The sequence below is a fragment of the Anomalospiza imberbis genome, chromosome 1 (assembly GCF_031753505.1).
Source record: "Anomalospiza imberbis isolate Cuckoo-Finch-1a 21T00152 chromosome 1, ASM3175350v1, whole genome shotgun sequence".
In the NCBI taxonomy this organism is placed as follows: Eukaryota; Metazoa; Chordata; class Aves; order Passeriformes; family Viduidae; genus Anomalospiza; species Anomalospiza imberbis.
In genome coordinates, this window is record NC_089681.1 from 17,951,972 (window position 1) to 17,973,940 (window position 21,969).

Below are 21,969 nucleotides of genomic sequence, written 5' to 3' on the forward strand. Positions count from 1 at the left end.
AGATGAAACAGGGTAATGTGTTCATCCTAAAATCAGAGTGAAAGGACACATAGGCTTCCTAACACATCATTATTTCTGATTTTATTTCTTGCTTTAGTTGCAGCTTTGATTCTAATATGACAGTGTGTTGGTTATCCATATATCATGAATTATCCCTGCAACTTAGGTGTTTAAACAGATGTCATCTGTGAAGGAAAAGAAGTGCACATAACACCTTGCCACTGGCTCAAAATCACACATAATTGAAAAAAGAAAAGTGGTCAACACAAGCAGTTCTTCTGTGTTGATGGATCAGTATTCAGGTGGGTTTTTATACCAGATTGAGGAAATTGTTACTCTAACTTGGCTGGAAATATTATATAATAGCTTTAACCTTCTCCTGTTACAGCTGCTGGACTTTTTTCATTTGGTATGCCAGCAGCTATCAATACTTTGCTTTAAACACCCAGTGGGCAGGGTGACAGGATTACTGATTTCAGATTTTTTAATTGGTTATGTTTTTATGCATCTGACTCAACTTTGTTGATTGCTTGGTGTTTGTAGCATTCAAACATAGCTGCAGAACATTCAGAGTTTTCTCCTTTAGCAGTTGGACTTGGTTTCTTGACCTGTAGCTCTTCTTGCAAAGACAACTTGGTTTCTTTTTATGCTCAGATAATCAAATTGAAAAATTGTGGCAATAGGAACTCTTCTCACACTTAATTAAAATCCTTAATGGTATATATATTTTCATCTCTTTAATTTCCAATAAGAATTAGCTATGGAATGCTGTTTCTGTAATTTTCAGTTAACTTCAGAACAACTGTTAGTGGCACCAGACACAATGTGGGAATTCTATTTGAAACAAGTCAGAATAAGAAAGCAGATAGAGAACAACAAAATCTTTCAAGGTTGTGTTTCAGAGTGTTAAATACTTGTCTCTTTGTTATTCAGAATGCTGGGTAAGGACATTTTTTCAGTCAAAGAGATGTGTCAAATGCCTAGGTATTTTGATTTTTCATAAAAACTTTCTCTTGTATTTGTTATTTCTACTTTGTGGGAATTGCCATATGACGTATAACTTCTCTTTTTCCCTTTCTTTTTTATTCCTTTATTCCTTACTCATTTCCAGTTATTTCCCTGAAAAAATTAATTTTTATTTTAAGTCTTTTACAAAATATCCCTTGTTTGTACAGTATTGTCATTTAGCCCCAGCTGACAACTAAGTACAATGTAGCTGCTTGCTCACTGCTGCTCCTCCATCCCCAGTAGGATGGCAAGGAGAACCAGAAAAGGTAAAACCCACACATTGAGGAAAGAACAGTTTAACAATTTATATAAAGCAAAATTTAATAATAATAACAACAAAAATAATAATTATAGTGAAAAGAGAGAAAAATAAACCAAGGAAAAACAGGTGATGGACAATACAGTTGCTCACCAGCACTGACCAATGACCTTAGCCAGTTCTTGCTGGTATAATACATGACTACAGACTCTCACTATCCCCTCATGCTTCTAAAGCAGGGAGTTACTATTACCCCAGTTAACCACCTAGTGAACAAAGAAACAGTCAGTCAAAAAGCTAATCTGGCACAAGGGGATTGAGAGGAGGTTTTGTTTCATCTTCAGGGAAGTCCATCATTTTCATTGTCAGAATGAGATAAGAGACTGTTGTAATAAATGCCTAAAGTTAAATCAGTGAACAGAAAGGTTGTGAAGAAGATAATTTTCTTTCTTGCCTATTGAAAGAAAATTTGAAAGGCTTTGTAGTAAAGATTGTTTATAATTTTTTCAGGAGATTGAGTTCTGAAATTCATGCTCAATGCTGACAAATCTGATGTGAGATTTAGAAGATTAAGTAGTTGATAATTACTATTTTAACTTACTGTTAAAATGCACTTGAAGGCTGACAAAAGTGTGGTCTTCTGTAATATTATATAGTGTACCCCTGTAAGTCACTGTTAAGAGGAATGATGCTTCCTCTTTCCACGATAAGATGCGCAGGATTTTGACTTTTTTTTCCTAGGCTCACTAATCATTGCTAGTTATAATGGAAAACTTTTCTACTTTGTAGGGAAAAAAAAAGCCTTTCAGTGAAATGTGAAAATTAAATAAAATATGAGGAAGCCAAAATTCATTGTATCTAGTGATTGTGTGATATTTGTTTGGGTTGTGGGTTTGGTTTATTTTGGGTTTTTTTTCCTTTTAATTCTTTCATTCTCCCCTTCTAAATGTGTTATCAATTAGCAGAATAGTCCAAGGGGTGTAGTGATACAACTGACTCCAGAAACTGATCCTGAATGCTTCTAATAATTAAAAATTTGTGATTTTTCCATTGCAGGTTTCATAATCTTCTTGTAGCACACAGTAATCTCTAATAGGAATTCAAGTAGGCCCAAAAAGCAGGCAGACTATCTGTTTGTTATCTGGTCTTTTTTTGCTATTGCTTATTAAAATGGTACTTACCCAAATGCAATTTCTTTTACTTGCCTTTCAGGATGTGTTAAATGCACATCTGGTTTTACTAACATCTGGAAAATAGGAATGTTTTGAAATGCCCTCGAAGGCAGGGTTTCAATAAATGAGGCCCTGCACGCTTTGCGTGCACACTGTGAATGCACACTGTGCTCTCCCTGTATTGCATTGACGTGCCCAAGTGCAAAGGACTCTTTTGGAGATGGTCCTTTGTATGTATATTTTTGTCTGCCTTATTTCACAGAGCAGAATGAGTAAGTTTCTTTTGCTAGATTATTCCCCCCAAGCTACTGATTATTTGAGTGAAAATAGAAGGACAGAAGATGTTTAAATGATTTGTGGCTGAAAATTCGAGGTCTATAATGAGACACAGTTTTAATCTTGAATGTTTTCACTGCTATTTCTTAGTCTCATGCCTTACTATGTTAAGGATGGACCTTAACTAAGATTAAGAAACATTTTGTGCCACAGAATCAAAAATTACTTGTTTCCCACCCAGGTTGTCAATATAAAAGTATGCTTCTGTTTGTGCTTCCTTTTACATACTTGTCAATATCTTCAAAACTTTCCCTGTAATATTTTTCAAATTTTGTTTTTCTATTTTTATAAATACATTTCTTTGTAAATATATTTTCATCTTAGTAACAGCAGTGCTGATTTTTACTAATGAGGGAAGAATTTCCCTCTTGTTGAGCAGAGGTTTCTGATTTGTGGACCTTCAGAAATAATTCTAGATCAACTGACTGGAAATTAGCCTAGTAAAATAAAACAAAAAATAGTTTCATTGGTTCTATAACATTTTTTATGTTTTCAACATGGTCTGTTTGTTCTTGGATTAGGAAGATAGATTGGGTTTAAAAAGGGATGATCTCTAAAGGTCAGTCAAGCACCTCATTTTTTTTCAGAAATATTTTTATTGTTCAAATACATGTGGTTACATTAACCTCTAAAATACCTAATAAACCCATTTTATCTAATTGTGTTTCCTATATGATACATACATATATATGTATATATATAAACTCTGTAAATTAGGGGAAACAACCATAACTTCCTGTGAAATGATCCCCCAAAGATACAGAAAAGAACAAAGGAATTGCTTTTCTTTGTTACTACTGGAAGACCTCTTTGAAGATTGCAGATCAGATTCTGCAGTCTATGAATCTGTAAGAGGGACAAGGTGGTGAATATGGTGTAGGTTTGGATTTTTTAAATTATATTTTTTTGTTTATTTTAAAATCTCAGAACAGCCCAGATGAAGGGATCTCAAAAGATTATATAGTCCGAGCTTTCATGGTGAAAGGAGCCTAGATGAGGTTATCTAGCACTCTGTCCAGTTTTGTCTTGAAAACATCCAGTGATGGAGTTTCTGCCATGTCCATGGGGAAGTTGTTCTAGTCATTGATTGTTCTCATTGTAAAACTTCTCTTATGCCTAGATGAAACCTCTCCTAATGCAACTTTTAGCTGTTGTCCATTGTCTTCTCTACATGGCTTCTTGTGAAGAGAGAGCCCCTGATCTCTTTGTGGCTGCCCTGGAACACTGTGGTCTCCCCTGAATCTTCTCCAGGGAGATTAGGCTTAACTCCTTCAGTCTTCTCACATAGGGGAGAGTCTCCAGTCATTTGATGGTGTTCATGGCGGTCCTTTGCACCTTTTCAAATCTCTCGATGTCTTCTTACAGCATTACTCCAGGTGGGGCCTGACAACCACTGGGTAGAGTGGATGATCACATCTCTTACCTCTGCTAGTGATACTTGTGCAGATGCAGCCCAGGATCCAGTTCACCTTTGGTGCTGCAGCATTGCCCTGCTGGCTCATGGTCAGCTTGTTATCCCTGTTGCCTCACCAGGGCTTCTTCCTGCCACACGGATCCTGGCCTGTTCTGAGCTCTCTGGTTGTTCCATTCCAGGTGCAGGACCATGCCTGTCTTTGCTAATTTTCCCAGTATTCTTGCTGCCTCACTCTTCCAGGCTCTCTGGCTCTCTGTGCCACATGTTTTTCTCTTGTAGGTTCATGTCTGCCTCATGACCTAGTTTAGTGTCATCAAGAAATGGGGTGAGGGTGCTTTCAATCCTGTCATCCAGGTAGAATGGAACATGAAGATGTTCCATGTGTGGGGCCTGGTATTAGTCCCTGGGGACCCCACTTGTGACAGACTGCCAGCCGATTTTATTTAACAGCTTCTTAGTTCAGTTGAAAAATTTCAAACTATTAAGTTCTATTTCAGTTATTTTACAGATTATAGAGATGTGACTGTGATGTTGCTGAATCTCTAGTTTATATTTTTCTGTGAGAATATTTTGTTTGCGCTCTTAATACTGCAGCCTGATCTACTTCATAAGTAGCTGATCATGCTGTATTGCTAATAAAGCATGTCCTGACTGTTTTTTAAACTGTGACACCAAGTTATTTTCAAATCATAAAGATTTTGTTAGAGTTTTCTTTTAACCTAACAAGCCTCTTGGGTATTTGGAGATTACTTCAACACAAAAAATGGAGGTAAATTTTAGTCCTGAGCAGGCAGCAGCATGGCTGACATTCCATGAGCCAAATAATGAGCAGAAAGTCGGTCACAAAGCCTTATTCAGCAAAGAAAGAGCTGTATGTGAAAGTGAAGGCAGAAGATAAAGAATAATCCCTAAAAGATATGCTGGAAGACATGCCACTGTATTTAATGAAAACAGTAGGAAATCCAATTTTCGGCATGAAAGCAGTTTTTTTTTCTGTTAGAATTATCAGGAAATTAAGAACACAACACAGAACTAAAGCAGGACTTACAGGAACAATTACTAGAAATGTAGATGAAATTTTTAATCTAACATCCATTTTGCACTGTTATTGAATCAAGCTGATTTGTGTAAAGTTAACAGAGTAGAAAATAATTGATTTTTTTTTTTTGTAAAAGGTAGTGGTATGTATAATTTAAAAAAATCTGTATGTCTTGATTGTTCATTTTATCATCTGTGCAATTTGTTCACCATAGTGTCTCTGTTTATTCCTGCTCAAAAGCTGTCTGTAGTTCAGCTTAAAAAAGCTTGCAGTGTGGCACTGCAACAGGATGCCATATAAACTTATCCTGACATGTAGTAGAATCATAGGATTGTTTAGTTTGAAAAATCCTTTTAGGATCATTCAGTCCCACCGGTCACCCAGCACTGCTAAGTCCATCACTAAACTGTGTCCCTAAGTGCCATATCCACACATCTCTGAAGTATATCCATTGATGGTGACTGCACCAGCTACCCTGGGCAGCCTGTTGTATAGGTTTTCCTGTTTTCCTTCTGGTGAGGGAAGCCTGGGCAGCCTGTTTTATAGCCTGTTTTCCTTCTGGTGAGGAAATTTTTCCTACTATCATCTAAGCCTCTCCTGGAGCAAGTTGAGGACATTTCCTCTTGTCCTATCACGTGTTATTAGTGAGAAGAGACCAACCTTCACCTGGCTACAACCTCCTTTCAGGTAGTTGTAGAGAACCATAAGGTCCCCCCGAGCCTTCTTTTCTCCTGGCAAAACAACCCCAGCTCCCTCAGCTGCTCTGCTCCTCGTAGGACTTGTACTCCAGATCCTTTCTCAGCTCCATTGCCCTTCTCTGGACACACTTCAGCCCCTCAGTGTGTTTCTTATAGTGCAGGGTCCAAACCTAAATCCAGGACCTGAGGTGCAGCCTCACCAGTGCCCAGTATAGGGGGACAGTCACTTCTCTAATCCTGTTAGCCACGCTATTTCTGATACAGGCCAGGATGCCATTGGCCTTCTTGGCCACCTGGGCACACGCTGGCTCGTGTTCAGCTGCTGTTGACCAGCACTCCTGGTCCTTTTCCACTGGGCAGCTTTCCAGCCACTCTCCCCCCAGCCTGGGGTGCTGCCTGGGATTGTGACCCAAGGGCAGGGCCCAGCACTTTTCCATGTTGAACCTCATACTGTTGGCCTTGGCCCACCAGTCCAGCTGTCCAGGTCCCTCTGCAGAGCCTTCCAACCCTCCAGCAGATTAGCCCTCTTGCCCAGCTTGGTGTCTTTTGTAAACTGAGTGAGGGTGCCCTCAAATCTCTCCTGCAGATGATTGATAAAAATATTAGACAGGACTGGCCCCAGTACTAAGACCTGGGTAACACCATTACTGACAAGCCACCAACTGGATTTAATTTCATAGTATAATAATAATATGATAGAAAAGTTACTGAAAATGTGGTAGGAATTAGCACAGCTTTTCTTTGCTGGCTAATCATAAGTATTACTTTTCTTAACTTACTCAATAAAGTGACCACTCTAGAAAAACTGAGAAATTATAATTGCCAGTTGTGCAACAGAATAAGTTAAAATTCTTTTAAATTTACAGGTGAGTTTTATGTACTAGTTTGAGTACAATTCTATGGCTTTCATTTCTTTTTAAGTCTCCACATTTTTCCTGGGACTAGAATTATTTGAGGTAAGTGATTATTATATAGGAATGCTAGGGGAAAATAAAAGCTTTTCTAATGCAAAATATAATTACTGCTTAAAATTGAAGAAAAAGAGAGCTGAAATATCAGTTAGAAAACACTCATAGAAGCCAATTTGATTAATTTCCACCCCCTTTTCCACATAAATGGAAATTATGCTTGCTGCACACTTTTTTCCAAATATGCTCAATGATACACAAAACTGATACATTGCTACTGAGATTTATTATTCTTAACTTGCCTGTAATATTTACTGAAATTAGTAAATACTTCATAAGGTCTTAGTTCATGACTGTTTCTTTATAGGACACTGCTCTACAAAAACCAAGAGAAGTTTTCAGGCTACCTACAGACTTGACTGCGTGTGATAATCGCCTTTGTGCCTCAATGCATTTCTCATCCTCCACGTGGGTTACCCTTTCTGATGGTACAGGAAGACTGTATTTAATTAAATCAGGCAAGCGTGGAAGCAGTGCAACTGAAAAGTGGGAGGTATGTCCTGCAATAAATAATATATTTAGGAGCTGTACATATATCCCTATGAAAGTTATCTAACTGCATTAATAATGGTATTCGTTTTCCTGCTTGGACACTACAAATACAATTGTTACATTTCAACCTGAAGCAGTGAGTCTCATGTTCTGTGGTTAATTCCTCTGTTTATGAAGGTGAAGCTGGTAAAAAGTGCCTGCATTTTGTATTTGTTTTCTTTATTAGAGGGTAGTTTCCTAAGAATACACAGATGTTTCAGTATTGACAGAAATGTGGGTGTATATACTGAAGTGAAAGATTTCAACATGATGGATTAGCTCCTTACATCTGTTGAGAGCTCAGTAAAGGAAATTGATCATCCTTGTTTTAGATGCTTGGTAATAAATGCCATCTAGTTTTTATTCTGCACGAGAATGCTGACACGTAAATAAGTTACATTGAAGTTGTCAGTGTAACAAAAATACAAGATTTATATCCGAGGTTCTGTCATCATTTAAATTGACTTGTTGAGTATGTACAGCACACAGTGGTTTAGAGTTGTTTAGAGTAATGTCACAACCCTATAAATCCTCAAACTATCAGGTTTCAATAACAACAGCTGGATTGAGTCTATACTCATTCAACTGCTGCAGTTTGAATTCTTTGTAATTTATGCTTTCATTTGTTCTTTCATTTTAATGTGTTAATTTTCTAGCAAATAATGCTTATTTTCTTATTTTTCTTTGTTGTTTGGATTCATTTTCGTTTTATCTTCTTCAGTTTTTTGCTGAATGAGTACTTTTTGACAAAAGGTGAAATACATGGTTTTTAGACTTCAAACTTCCAGCTATAGGTACCAAATGTTTCATGCCATGATATGATGTATATATGATATGATAAAAGATAAGGAGTCTTTCTGTATGAAATTAATGAAATAATTTTCATATAATAGAAATAATTTTCATGAATTAATGAAATGTATAACTTTAAGTTCATAATTAATGACATTTTATATTCACAGTGGTGCCTAATAGCCTTTCAGTATGACAGTAATAGTTATGTATTCTGCCTACCTAACTCAAATATTAGATGGACTTTTCCAATCCATGTACATAAATAAACATTCAAGAACTTTTAACCCTGGCTTCTCCTGAACATGAATATTATTCTCCTTCATTTCATTATAGCTTTTTCTTTATTACTTCATTGAGGAGGAAAATGGGGTCTCTTTGCAAAGCTAAATAATGGCACGTTTGATGATTGAACACTGGCAATGATGCTTTGGACCTTTATGTCTTCTTTGCACATGTCAAGGTCTACAAAGCTTTTCAGAATGTTGAAGTATCTAGAGAACAAGTGAGGGCCTTGGGAAATGCCTGCATTTTCATCTTGAGTGTGAGACTGTCCAGTTGATAGGCAGTGTTTATGGACCCTCTTGTTCTCATCACCTGCTGTACCTCTGTTTATTGCAGTGCTAAAAAGCCACAATTCAGACAGGTTTGGGGATCTTTGTGCTTTTTTTAATGGGCTCTTACAGTGATTGTTCAATATAAACAATAATGTTTGCAAACATTTCAGTACAGTAGCTTGATAGCCACAGAAGGAGGAACCAGAAATGTGGGACATTTGTGGATTCATATTGGCAGAGAGATTTGTGGGAGACAAACTGTTAGTGATTTGACATTCCCTAAAACCCTTCCCTGCTTTCTGTAAAAGAGCAAGGCTTCCAGCTTTAACTGTCTGACTTTTTATTATGTTTTTGTCTTCTAGATTGTGTTTAATGAAGAACTAGGAAGTCCATTTATTGTAGCACACAGTGTTTCATTGGTAAAATCTGATGCACATTCAGTAGCTGTGCTGCTGCTTAGGGTAGAAAAAGATGAACTGGACACAAAAGGAAGTGGATTTCATGTTACTTTGGAATGGGTTACAATTGCAGAAGGAAAAGAGGGTAAGTTTTTTGCATTTATATTATTGGTGAGTAATGTTAAAAAAGATAAAAATCTTAGTTTTATTCTTTGTCTTAGAAGTTATTTTTCTACAGGTTCTGGTATTTCTTTTACAGCTTAGATTTTACATAGGTAATTTTTTCTTATATTTTGAGATTAAATTATTGGTTATAGACCTAAATTTTGACAGACATTTGGAAAACAGGAAGAAGTAACTTTTGCCCTTGTGTCATTAAGACAATTAGAAAACAAGATAGCACTTTACTGGAATGTTATGAAATGCAATTTCTGTTTAGCTTGGTCTTGTAAAATTGAGGTTATACAGAACTATTTCTAACTAATGTCTCTTGTATTTTTTAAAATATTGTACAGCTGGATATGGGTCTTTGGTTGTTTATTGTTGTTGTTGGGTTTTTTTTAGCTTCCAATTAATGATGTAGTGGATTGGAAGTAGTATGAGATAAATGTAAGACCTACAGGAGAAAAAGTAAATACGGCATATTCTAGGTTTTCCTGCAATAAGACTATCAAGTTATTCCATTAATTTTAGACAAACACATTGAAAACATATTAGTATATTAATGCCTACTAATTAATATTTTATCCTAATAAAGTTTTACAAATGATACTTTGTATGTTCAATATGACCATATTTATGTCCCCATATATAGGATACAAGACCCCATGTGTCACTGATTTAAAGATGTGTGGATTAAATTAATAGACATTCTTGGAATGACTGTGATATGGTTTTGCTCATTATGTTCCAAGAAATAAAATTTTGATACTGACAGAAACAAGATTTTTAACTAGTTGAACTAAAGCATTTGAGGCATACTGTGATATTATTAGCCAAATGTTCTTCTATCTCCAACATACATATTATAGATAACATAGCATAGAACAGAATAGTTCATTTGGAAATGACCTACAACTGTCATCTAGTCCAATTGCCTGACCAGTTAACGCCTGTTGTTAAGAGCATTGTCCAAATGCCTCTTAAACACTGACAGATGGGGCTTTGACCATCTCTCGAGGAAGCCTGTTCCAGTGTTTAACCACCCTCTCAGGAAATAAATGTTTCCTGATGTCCAGTCTGAACCTCATCTGGTGCAGCTTTGAACCATTCCCGTATGTCCTGTTCCTGGCTACCAAGAAGAAGAGCTCAGCATTTCCATCTCCACTCCCCCTCCCTAGGAAGACTGTAGGTTGCCCCTCAGCCTCATTTTCTCCAAGCCTGAGGTCCTCACCTAGTCTTGACAGGACATTCTTTCCAGACCTTTCACCAGCTATGTTGCCCTCCATGGCTTTAGTTGTTTCCTGCTGTTGAAACCTTGGATGATGGAAATATTTCTCAGAAGGCCACATGAGACCAACTGCCTTATGCTTTTGTGGCAAGCTCAACAATAGAAAGAAACCTCTGAACGTTACTGTTTATAACTTAGAAGAAAAACTCAATCAGTAACGTGGCCAGTATAGAACTGAAGACTGTTACTCGTGAGAGCACCAACACAGACTTTTATTACATTTTTTAATACTGCACTCTTTCATAAAAAATTCTTTTTTACACTGTGTGTTTTATAACTTATGACAAATATTCTTGGAATCCCTTAAAGTGGATTTAAAAATCTTTCAAAAAGTTGTGCCAGTTCTCCAGCATTTCCAGGGAATAAAAAATGTTTGAAATTATTGTCACTAGAGATGCAAATAACTAAATTCAAAGCAATCTTTAATTATGAAGAGCGAAATAAATTTTTATTTCATTTAAACAAACATCTCACAAATCAGACTGATGTATGAACCAGTCGCAAAGATAAAAGCTGTTTTGAGGAATTAAAATACAATCTCTTTCATCAGTAGTCAATTACTGTTGCTTGCCTTTCCTTGAAACTGTCTGTGAATGCAGTTTATCAAATCAGATTTTAGTAAAAGTAAGTAGTTAATCAACAAGCCATTTCTTAAATTACCAAAATCTGTGCTTCATCAAAGCAAAGTTTTAAAACATGGTTATGTCTCTTGACCAACAAATGTGAGATCTCTGCCCTGTTTGGCAGACTGGACAAGGGGATCACACTCACCACTATTGTGTTACCAAAGAACAAAAAAAAAAGGAAGCATGAAAATAAATCAGAATGGGGGGAGTGGTTAAGTCTTTTCATATCTTCTGTGGTGCTTCAGAGGACTGTAACACAGGTATACCCTTTCAAAGTTGGTTTTCTTTTATTAACCAAACTTTTAGGAATACTTGCTGTAAAAGCTTGAAATGAGGAACCACCATGCTGCCTTATGAGATTCAGAAAATGTGACATGCTTAGCTTTCTTCTGACCTTCTCTACAAGAAAAATATTATTTGTACAGAGGGTGTGCTGGGCTAGCAGTGATCAGCAAAGACATCATAAGAATAAAAGGCAGTCTTAGATTTTTCCAGTATATGGAAAACCATGGTACTGTGATTTAATAGGTTGAAGTGCATAATATTTTTAAATATGAGTTCCTTAGATAATAAATAATGTGTCTTCTAGAAATATATTATGACTTTAAAATTTTATTTCATAGGTGATCATACATACGAAATCATTAAAAGGAGAGTTTTGCAAGGAAAATCAGTCCCCCATTATGCAGCAATAGAGCCAAGTGGGGATGGTCTAATGATTGTTTCCCACAAACCATTCACATTTATGCAGAGTGAAAGTGACAAATCAGAAGAAAATGATGAAGCAAAAGTATCAAATGAAAAGAAAGGTAAGACTTAGGCTGCTCTCTTCTTTGATTTAGAACAAATCTTGTTAGTTTAGCATTTGTTTTGAAACTATAGCAATAAATGTTTTAATATCTGTCTTATGGACAGATTGACTTTTGTTTGTTTGTTTGCCTTTGCTGTTGGAAGTTGTATTGTGCATAAACCTATATTAGGTTGTTTTTTATGGGTAGAAGACACTTAAATATAATAAGGTTTTGGTATTAGTTGGATTGCTAATGCCTAAATTTAGGCAACTCTCTGAAGTACTCAAATTCAGAAAACAGTCTTCCAAGATGGGAGGGGGGCATGGACCTCCCCAAACTGTTACTCATCAGAAAGCTTTTTGATATGTAATTTATTCCTGCCTTTTTAAAATTTAAATAATTACTTTGAAAAATATTTTTAAAGAATGAGACTCCTCTGAAAGATTCTCTTTTCTCCAGTGGGAAAGCAGTTCAGAAAAATTTCAACAAAATGCATTCCTACTTTTTTTTCTTTGCAGTCAAAACAAAACTAAGTATGTAAAAACCTATTAATAGGGTTGTTTATTCCTAAGTATCACTAAGCTCTATAATGTCTATGTTTATGTAATTATGTTGGATTGTTTCACATTTGGTTTCTGTTTCTGCCTATGAGGCATTGGTTAGTGAACAAATTCTAACTGAAGGATAGTAGCACAATCTTTGTCAATAGTGTGAAAATTTATTTGGAAAACAGTTCAAAAGGACCAAATTTCTGGAATGCGTTAATGTCAAACACTGTGACAAATGTGATATTGTAGATGTAATTTTATTAAGAATAGTCTGTACATATAAATCTTGACGCGAAGAAGTTCTTCAGTGCACTGAGCGCCATAATGCAGTTGCCTTTTGCTGAACCTAATGTAGGCTCTTGTTTTATTTGCACAGCTATATAAAATTGCAGGTAAAAGGGACTTTTAATATCAGATACAGTTTGTGTCAGTGTTCACAATTTTAAAGGCTCTCGTGTCTCAGATAGTGATAGTTTCTGGGAAAGTATAATTATAGCACCTGTCCATTGCAACCAGGGCAGTTGTGGCAAAGGGAAACAGTGCAAGAGTCCTTCCAGAGTCACAGGTGCTGGTATGAGGCTTTGATCAGCGGAATCTTGGGTTGGGTTGTGACAACTTGAGGGCCTTCAAGGGGAGTCCATACTTTACTTTTTCTCAAAATAGAAAGGTAACTTTTACAAGATTGCTCTTCTGAAAATATATTCATCTGTATTTGTATTTTCTGTGCATTACCCACTCATGCTGTCATTGCCTTCCTTTTGTATAAACATTTCTCTTAAAAGGCCATTTCTTCTAGCAGTTTAATAATCAGACAGCTTCGAAACACAGTAATAAAAGTCAATCACTATCTGGGCAAGCAGTTCTATTTCATTTCCATTAGCTGAGGCAGATTAAGGCTACTTAGTCTTATAAAATTATTTCTATTGAGTAGTCAGCATAGCTTTAGTTCAGGGCAAATTTGGGAGGGAGCTCTTAAAGGGGTTCTTCTGGAAGGCAGATTTAATTGGCCCCTCTCCCCAACTAGTTTGGGAAAAAAAAAATTCTTTGGAGAAAAGTGGAAAAAACTATTTATTAAACAAGAAAACTTAAACAATATTAAATAATGAAACTTCTTGCTGCTTTAAAAGAGGGACAAACTTAGAAAATCTGCCCCCCCCAGGCTGCAGCTTGGTTTACTCAGTCTCTTATTAGTATTTTTGGTGCTGGAAATGCTGTGGCCCAGGCCCGACCCGCTAGGCTACAGGTGTGAGTTGCTGGTGCTTTTTTGGTGTTTAGTCTTGAGTAGGTTTGAGTAGGTTTAAAGAAAAGGAAAAGCTATAGTTTAGGGAATTTCTTTGTTTTAGTTAGCTAAAACTAACTAAAAAGCAAAGGAGAGCTCTGTTTCGCTGTCTGCAGACAACACAGTTTAGGAGAAGGAATGTGGAGGAGTGCAGTTTTTGCAAATAAACTCTGCTCTTTTTTTCCTTTTTTTTTACTTCTGGAATAAGTCTTAAAGGTGTAAAACTTATTATTCAGCATAAACAGAATAGACGACTGGGGATAAAAGCATCATACAGTTAACTTAGGACATTTTACCCCTTATCTCCATATTGTTAGCTTACTACTAAAACTAATATATATATTCTAACTTTACAAATACATCTAATATATAGTTATTTAAAGATAATGGTAGTAACCTTTAGTAAACAGTGATATTTATACATAGTTTTCATTTAATAATCAAATCTCTCTGAGGTACACATCGTGTTATAGGCTGTTAAAATTAGAAAAAAGAGTTCACATCTCTGAATGATTTGTACTTCTAGCATGCAGTAGCTTGTCACAGAATCCCTAGGTTGGAAGAGACTTTCAAGATCATTGAGTCCAACCCAGCCCTAACACCTCAACTAAACCATGGCACTGAGTGCCATATCCAGTCTTTTTTTAAACACATCCAGGGATGGTGACTCCACCACCTCCCTGGGTAGACCATTTCAGTACTTTATCACTCCTTCCATAATAAACTTTTTCCTAATATCCAACCTATATTTCCCTTGGCACAGCTTAAGACTGTGTCCTCTTGTTCTGTCAGCTTCTGCCTGGAGAAAGAGACCAACTCCCACCTGACCACAACCACCTTTCAGGGAGTTGTTGAGAGTGATAAGGTCACCTCTGAGTCTCCTTTTCTCCAGGCTAAACAACCCCAGCTCCTTCAGTCGTTCCTCACAGGGCTTGTGTTCCAAGGCCCTCACCAGCCTCGTTGCCCTCCTCTGGATGCATGCAAGTGTCTCAGTATACTGCACCTGATGTCTCCTCAACCAAAGTATTAATCATTAATGTTTCATTGTATTTAAGTACATTTTGCATTCCAATTTCATAATGCTACAGTAAACTTAACAGTAATAATTAATGCCCACTGTATAACTATCAGCATATTTGAGTATAGACATGAACATAAATTACTTTCCTAATGAGGGACACAAACAGGCTTGATTACTAAAAAGGTGTTTCTCCATTTTAATTTCAGAATATATTTTGTGTAAATTGTTCAGAGTAAAAGTTAATTTCCACTTTTTCAAAAACACACTTTAAGAACATTCCATGTGTCTCAGCACTGAATGCTGTGGAATCCAGTAATCCTTGTGACCTAGTTTGTGTTTTGCTGCATGTTTCCAATTGTAGACCCTCTCTACTACTGGCAGCAGACAGAAGATGATGTGACCATAACAGTTCACCTGCCTCAAGACATCACGAGAGATGATATAAAAATACATTTTTCCCCTGATAATATATGTGTTACACTAAAAGACCAGCCTCCTCTGATGGAAGGAAAGCTCTATTCATCTGTGGACCATGAAAGCTGCACATGGATAATTAGAGAGGACAAAAGGTATTCTATATATGTTTTAGTTTTTTTATTGATAGGAACTGATTTTAAAACATGTACCATATCTGGCTTCTGACCCTTCTGGGATGGTCTCATTTAGTGCTACACCCCATGTCCCTTCTTGGAAGAATGTCTCCTCTACTGGAAACAGTTCACTGGCTTTTGCTGTCTCAGTACTGTTTCTTTATCTAATTGTGAAAGTAATCCCTTCCTTTTGCAGTTATTTTCCAGGAAAAAAAACCCACCTAGTATCAAAATGTTAATACATAGATTTGTAAGAAGAATAAACTTAATTGGTTCAACAATTTTTTTTCACTATGTTTCAGGATTGATTAGTCTGAATGTACCTTGTTGTATGTGTTAGGTTCTCTTCTACTTTCCACAAACAAGCATTTTAGTACTAATACAACCGAAATTCTTTAGGCTTGACTTATAAATTCCTTAATATATTTTCCTAAATAATTATATATTATGTGCATTATAGAAAATGAATCTGAGAGAACTTAACATGCTGTAGACCTCAAATAGAAATGTTCCTGCTTTTATTTTTAAAGTAACTTTTTAGATGCTTTTCTCATTCTGAAATAAAAATAAGAAAGAGTGGAGAGGGTGCAAAAAAAGAATTCAGAGCTCCCTAAAACACAGTCAGGTTTTTCTTTGTGCATTGTCTAGTTTTCATACTCTGGCTGGGCTGAGCCATGTATTCACTTAGCCACGCTGGTCTGGTTACCTCAGAGATATTCACACTCTTTAATGAACTCAAGAAGAAACATGTACACCACCAGGTGATCCACTCAACAGCTCATAGCTGTATATCTGAAACAAAAGCTGCCCTTCAAGTTGTGATAAGGTTGGCTTTTTGCAGTTTCCAAAAGGTTAACTGTAAAGGACAGTAATTCTCAAAAATAAAAAATTAGTGGGACTAATATATACTATTAGTGTATGTTAAAATTTGACTCTGATTAAAATATGTGAGGTTGTTGGTTTTTAATAAAACCTGCTGCTGAAAAATAACTGAGCATCTTGATTTTTATAAGCTGAATAACTTATTTTTTATTACTCATTCCAGTGAGTGCTATTGCATGAATATCGGGCTTTTACTTTAATGAGAAAGGGTAATTCCATATTTCACTATAATAAGTTGCACTCAGTTCTTAATGCTCGTACTACAACACTGATATAAATCTATTGATTAGAAGTCAAAAACTTGCTCCAAATGTCTTCTGTAAAAGTATGATGCTCCTAATACCAGTGTAATTGCTTCAGAATTCACTAAATAGTTATTGCTAGGGTGCAGTAATGAGTAAGTTAGAGGGTTTTCTGTCAGGAACACTACAGCTGTCATTGCTGCAGAACCTGTAAATGTATCTAAAAAGTGAGTATGATAAAATTGACTTCAGTTTTACCATTATATCTTTGTGTTTGTCCAACACAGTATTTAAATAGAATTACTACGTTGGAGCATCAGGCTGTGTCTTATATTTCATTTACTTAATTAGTTATTCCCAATAGTTTAGTGGTTATACTGGGTTCTCTTTGTTGTTGTTGGGTTTTTTTACTTGTTATGGAAATCTTATCTCTTCTGAGATATTATTTTAGATAAACAGTATAGATAATTAATTGATGTATTATTTCTGGGGTCTGTAAAATACAAATCTTTTTGTCCCAGATGTTATTTTTGAGGTAGGGAACACTTAAGTAGCCCTAAGAACTACTGCTTGTGTTACAAATAAACCTCTGTAGTAAAATTCTGACAGTCTTTGAATACATTGCTTTACAAGTGATTTCCTGCCATATTTTAAATATTGTAATGAGACTGCTTCGGGGTAAGCTACACTTATATTGAAAACCCTGAGGTTTGTGTATTAGAAATCATGCCCTTGGTCTGTTTTTCTTTAGAATAGTTTATTTTATAATTTGAATGCTAATGGTTTCTGTTATGTGATTTTCCTTATTAATTCATCTTGAAGAGAAGTGCTCTTATGTACATTTAGAGCTTTCTTTTTGATTAATCTGACAAATGGATGTTGTGTTTTCATGTGCTGCTTTTTGTCTTCTCTTTGCATTTCAGTTTGGAAATCTCTCTGATTAAGAAAAATGAGGGATGCCGGTGGACAGAGCTAATTATTGGTGACACAAGAGGGGAATTCATTATGGACCCCTCCCAATGCTCTGAAATAGCTGAAAGCCTGATGCATCTTACCTCTGAAGTAATGGTAAAGAGTCAAGAATCAAACACTTAAAATTCTTGTTCTTTTGCATGCTGTCTTTTCTTGCTACCCTTATTTGCACTGCATTGACCCAGCTCATCAGTTCTTTTACTATTTATTCATTTTTAATTGAAAGTGTAACAAACTAATGGCACTAGAGTTGTGAATGCACTTTGAACAGTAAAACCATCTTCAAGGGGAACTGAATTTAACTTCTATGTTGGTGGCTGTGCACCAAACAGAAGCCTGATTTAACACTGAAAATGAACTTTGTTCCCACCATTTAGGATGTGCCAGTTTGTTTTTAAGAAATAAATTAAATTATTTTGAAAGATGTCTGTTTCTTGTTTATCAGTAGGTTAGCAAAACTTTTTTACTGTCTTGCTAGGGATACTGTATTTGACCTACAGAGTGTAAATGATGTTTAAAAGGAAAATTTAGGAAACTATAAATATGACTCATGAACTTTCTGGCACTTTTGTTATACAGGAAGTCTATTTAAACTAAAATGTAATTTTTATCTGATACTTGCTTGATACTTGGCTTAATTAGAAAATGGCATCTCATCTGAAAACTGTGAAGTGTGCCCTGTGGCTTTTGATATATTAGGTTTGGATTATTACTTTGTTTTTAAAAAGGCTGAAAAGTGTTATTAAAATAAATACTATTTAGTACTCCAGATTGATTTCTCTCCTCTCTCCCTCAGTATTTGTGAGCAAGATATTGTAGTGTATCTTTTTACCAGAGATTTTTTTTAACTTTAAATTTCTTTTATTTTGTACTTCATACTGAACTTAAAGTGATGATTTTTTAATCATAAGTTTTCAATAATTTAAAATAGATTTTATTAAATTAAAATTAATAACAAAATGAAAATTTGTCATATATTTAGAGCTGCTTATAAAATTAATTAAATTGTTGTTTAATAGCATTACTGCTGGCAAGATGAGGCAGGCTTACTCTGATGTACATTTACTAAATGTGCATATGTTTTCAGGATTGTATGCTTTTGCTATTTAGAGAAGGGAATTTATTGTCCATGTTTTAGTGACTTATGCACCTTTTCTCAAACTGAAATTGATTTTATTGTACCTCTGTTAATTTTGAGTAAGTACATAATAGCTTAATCTTTCAGTATGTATGGATATGGAAATAATTTTTCACATTAAATTGTTCTTTGGGTTGTTTTTTTTTTTTATTCTAAAAAATATTCTATTTTTTTTTTTTCAGTAGTTTTGATTTTTAGTGTAGTTCATTCTTTTTTTCAGAATCCAAACCCCGAAAAGGAAAACCCACCTTGTAATGCTCAAGAGTTAGAAGAATGTGATGCTTTTCTTGAAGATGGTGCAAGCTTGAGCAGATTTGATGGTGATACCTTGAAAGTCACTCATATAGTAAGTACTGCAAATTATTATAGAAATACTTTAAAATATTTTTTGTTTGGAAATGGACCTCTGTTATGAATACAAAAATTTGTAGACTCTTGAAATCACATACATTTTTCCCGTAATATCAAATCACAGTAGCAACAGAAATTGTCAATTCATATGTATCCTTCAATGTCATTTTAACATAAAAACAAAACTCCTTTTGTTCTCATAAAAAATACCTACACATTCATAAGTGAGCCATTCGAAAATACAAAGTTATATCAAAGTAATTATAAGGAAAGGGTCTTTTTCAGTGGCATAAAATTCTTTAGATGACTTAGTTTGCATTTGTCTCAATAATTTTTCAGACAGCCCGGTAGAAACCTGACCCTTTTTACTAAGAAGCTGGGCCATAGATCACTTTATAATAGTTCTTTGTCAATCACACTAAAAATAGCAGACTGGGGGCAAAATGCTTCAATAGCAGACTTCCTCTGGGTTGTAAGCAGCCCTGACTGACAGGAAGCTAGGATTTGATCTGGGCTATTGCCTAGAGTTGGCAACAACAAAATCATATGAAAACATTACAGATTAACTCATTGTCATGGTGTTTTTTGAGTTTGTTTTTTTTTTTAACTGGATGAAAGCAAAAACTACATTGTGGTTGTAGCATGATTTGGGTTGCCTAGGAAATTGTGCAACCTCTCTCCTTGAGATTTTCAAGACCAGGCTGGATAAAGTTCTAAATAAGTCAGCCTAAACTACTGCTTCTCACACTGAAGGATAAGAAATACCCAGAGTCCACAGAGCAGGAGGAACATGAGCTCATCAAAGAAGGGATGCTTTTGTGCATCACAAAAGGCTGCTTTCTAGCAGGCAGCAAGTCATAATAGAGCAAGTTTGAGCTCCAGGGTGCTTGCAAAGAGTTTTAAAATGGGTGGCATAAAAGTAATTCAAGATTAATGTGTTTAAAACATTATGGTCAAAGGACAGTTACTGTGGGTAGGAAATACTGATTTCAGCCCCTTCTATGGGAACTTGCAGTTTTGGTCCTTGTTAGAGTATGTAGAAATATGAGTATTTTCAGCATACAGGAATATATTTCCACTTTGATTTAGTTCTTCTTTCAAGTTGTTTAGGGTTTCGTGTTAGCAATTATGGGCCTTTTCCTTCAGAAATGGGGCTGGTATAGCTTTTTACCCACAAATCTTACAAACATTTTTACTGAAGAGTGTGCTGATCTGAAATTTAGTAATTACTTGTTTGCAAGTAAATTGAAAAATGTTGACATTTCATAATTTTAGTATTCTGTCTTATCCTTGTTTCAGTTCTTGCCATCTTTTACCTGAGAGTGACCATATTTCCTTCCCTCTTAGCCCTGCAGAAAACCAGATGTGATTAGAGAGAATCTTTTCCTAACATGAGAAGTTGTAGGTTAGGATCTATCCTAGAAAACCATTTCTGCACAAAACACATTCCCATTTGCTTGTGTAGTGGACATAATGTTTCTCTGAATGTTATTTCAACAATCTTAATAGCATCTCCTTGAAATGTGTAAGGCATCTGTGGTGTATTGAGCTGTTGATCAGTGGGATGCAGCATAATGTATTCAAACATTTTGTCAAGTAACAAACATAAAACTGTTGATCATCTAACTTTGGCAGTATGCGTAACAGAATCTGCTATTTATGCTTTGAATCAATATGTTGTATTTGTTTTGTTTTCAGGTTAATCTTGGAAGCAACCAGTATCTTTTCTCCGTTGTTGTGAATCCCAAAGAAATGCCATGCTTCTGCCTGAGGCATGATGTTGATGCTCTTCTCTGGCAGCCTCACTCTGACCAACCACAGAATATGTGGGAACACATTGCAACTTTTAACGCTTTAGGTAAGAAATTAACTTCTGTGTCACAAACCTCTGAGACTTTTCTCTATGAATACTGCTGGTTTGGCTTGTGTTGATATTTCACTTACTTAAATCTGAATTGAAAGTTATTATAATTCTGTTGAAAGCAGCATGGTAGCTTGTTGCATATAGGTAAAACCTTATAGAAGAGAGACTGTGTAAGACATGGTTTAGGCCTTGCTGTTAGCCTGTCAAGTTCCCATAAGAAAATAATCATAAGAATGAGAATTAGTTTGCATAACAACCTATTTTTGTAAGTAGATGGTTTGCACCTGTAAAAACAAGAAGTCTATCCCATGAGAATCCGTAAAGGAAATATGTAACCTATCTAGAGGGAGGGAGGTTTGACTGACCATACACAGGCCATATATGTAGCAGTGAAGTGAGTTTCAGTGATTGTTAACCAGTAAGAGGCAAACATGGTGCCTTCTGATACCATGTAAAAATGAGCTGTGCAGAGTAAAAATTCGGCTCTTAGGCACAAAGAAAGAAGCGTCTCATCTTATTTCTGTCTCTAACACAAAGTCAACAGCGACAGTAGCTTAATTTTAGAAATAAGAGAACATAGAAATGAGATGTTTATGCCCTGGGAGAAGGACAAGCCTCTTCAGACCATGTATAGGATGTAAGCACAGAACTGCATAGTAAAAAGGAGAGTTCCTTGGATAAGTGACCTTGAGTTAGAGACTGAAAAGCATAATCACCACTGTAATACTCACACAGACATCATCGGGGCAATAGCTGCAGTTAACTGATTATTTGTCTAGGTGTGTGGAATGTATGTTAAGGAGTTTTAATAAGTGACCTTTGGATTTTTCCTGTCTTGTTGACCCATGTGATAACCATTGGCATGCATTTTTCAATGGAAGTGAAACAAATAACCTTGCAGAAAGTTGGTAGATCACTTTGCAAAATTGCATCTCAGCTCTCTTTACAGAAGTGTGAAAGGAGATCAGTCTGAAATGAGTCAATTTGATACTAGAGTCCTGTGATGAAAGTGGAAAAGGGAGGGTTTTTTTCCTTCTGAGTGA

General features: G+C 35.7%; 1 protein-coding gene across 3 annotated transcripts in view; it reads left to right on the forward strand.

Moving 5' to 3' along the window:
- Nucleotides 1–21,969, forward strand: part of NUDCD1 (NudC domain containing 1) — a 40,642-nt gene that overhangs the window by 13,577 nt on the left and 5,096 nt on the right. For 2 of the 3 annotated variants that reach the window (XM_068182862.1, XM_068182882.1), the window contains exons 3-9: nt 7,202–7,387; nt 9,137–9,317; nt 11,872–12,057; nt 15,249–15,456; nt 17,525–17,669; nt 18,932–19,057; nt 20,761–20,920. In XM_068182862.1, coding sequence (XP_068038963.1) covers nt 7,202–7,387; nt 9,137–9,317; nt 11,872–12,057; nt 15,249–15,456; nt 17,525–17,669; nt 18,932–19,057; nt 20,761–20,920 — 1,192 coding nt within the window. Of the gene's footprint in view, nt 1–7,201; nt 7,388–9,136; nt 9,318–11,871; nt 12,058–15,248; nt 15,457–17,524; nt 17,670–18,931; nt 19,058–20,760; nt 20,933–21,474; nt 21,959–21,969 lie in introns of those variants that run through there. The other variant, XM_068182873.1, reaches the window with a different exon arrangement.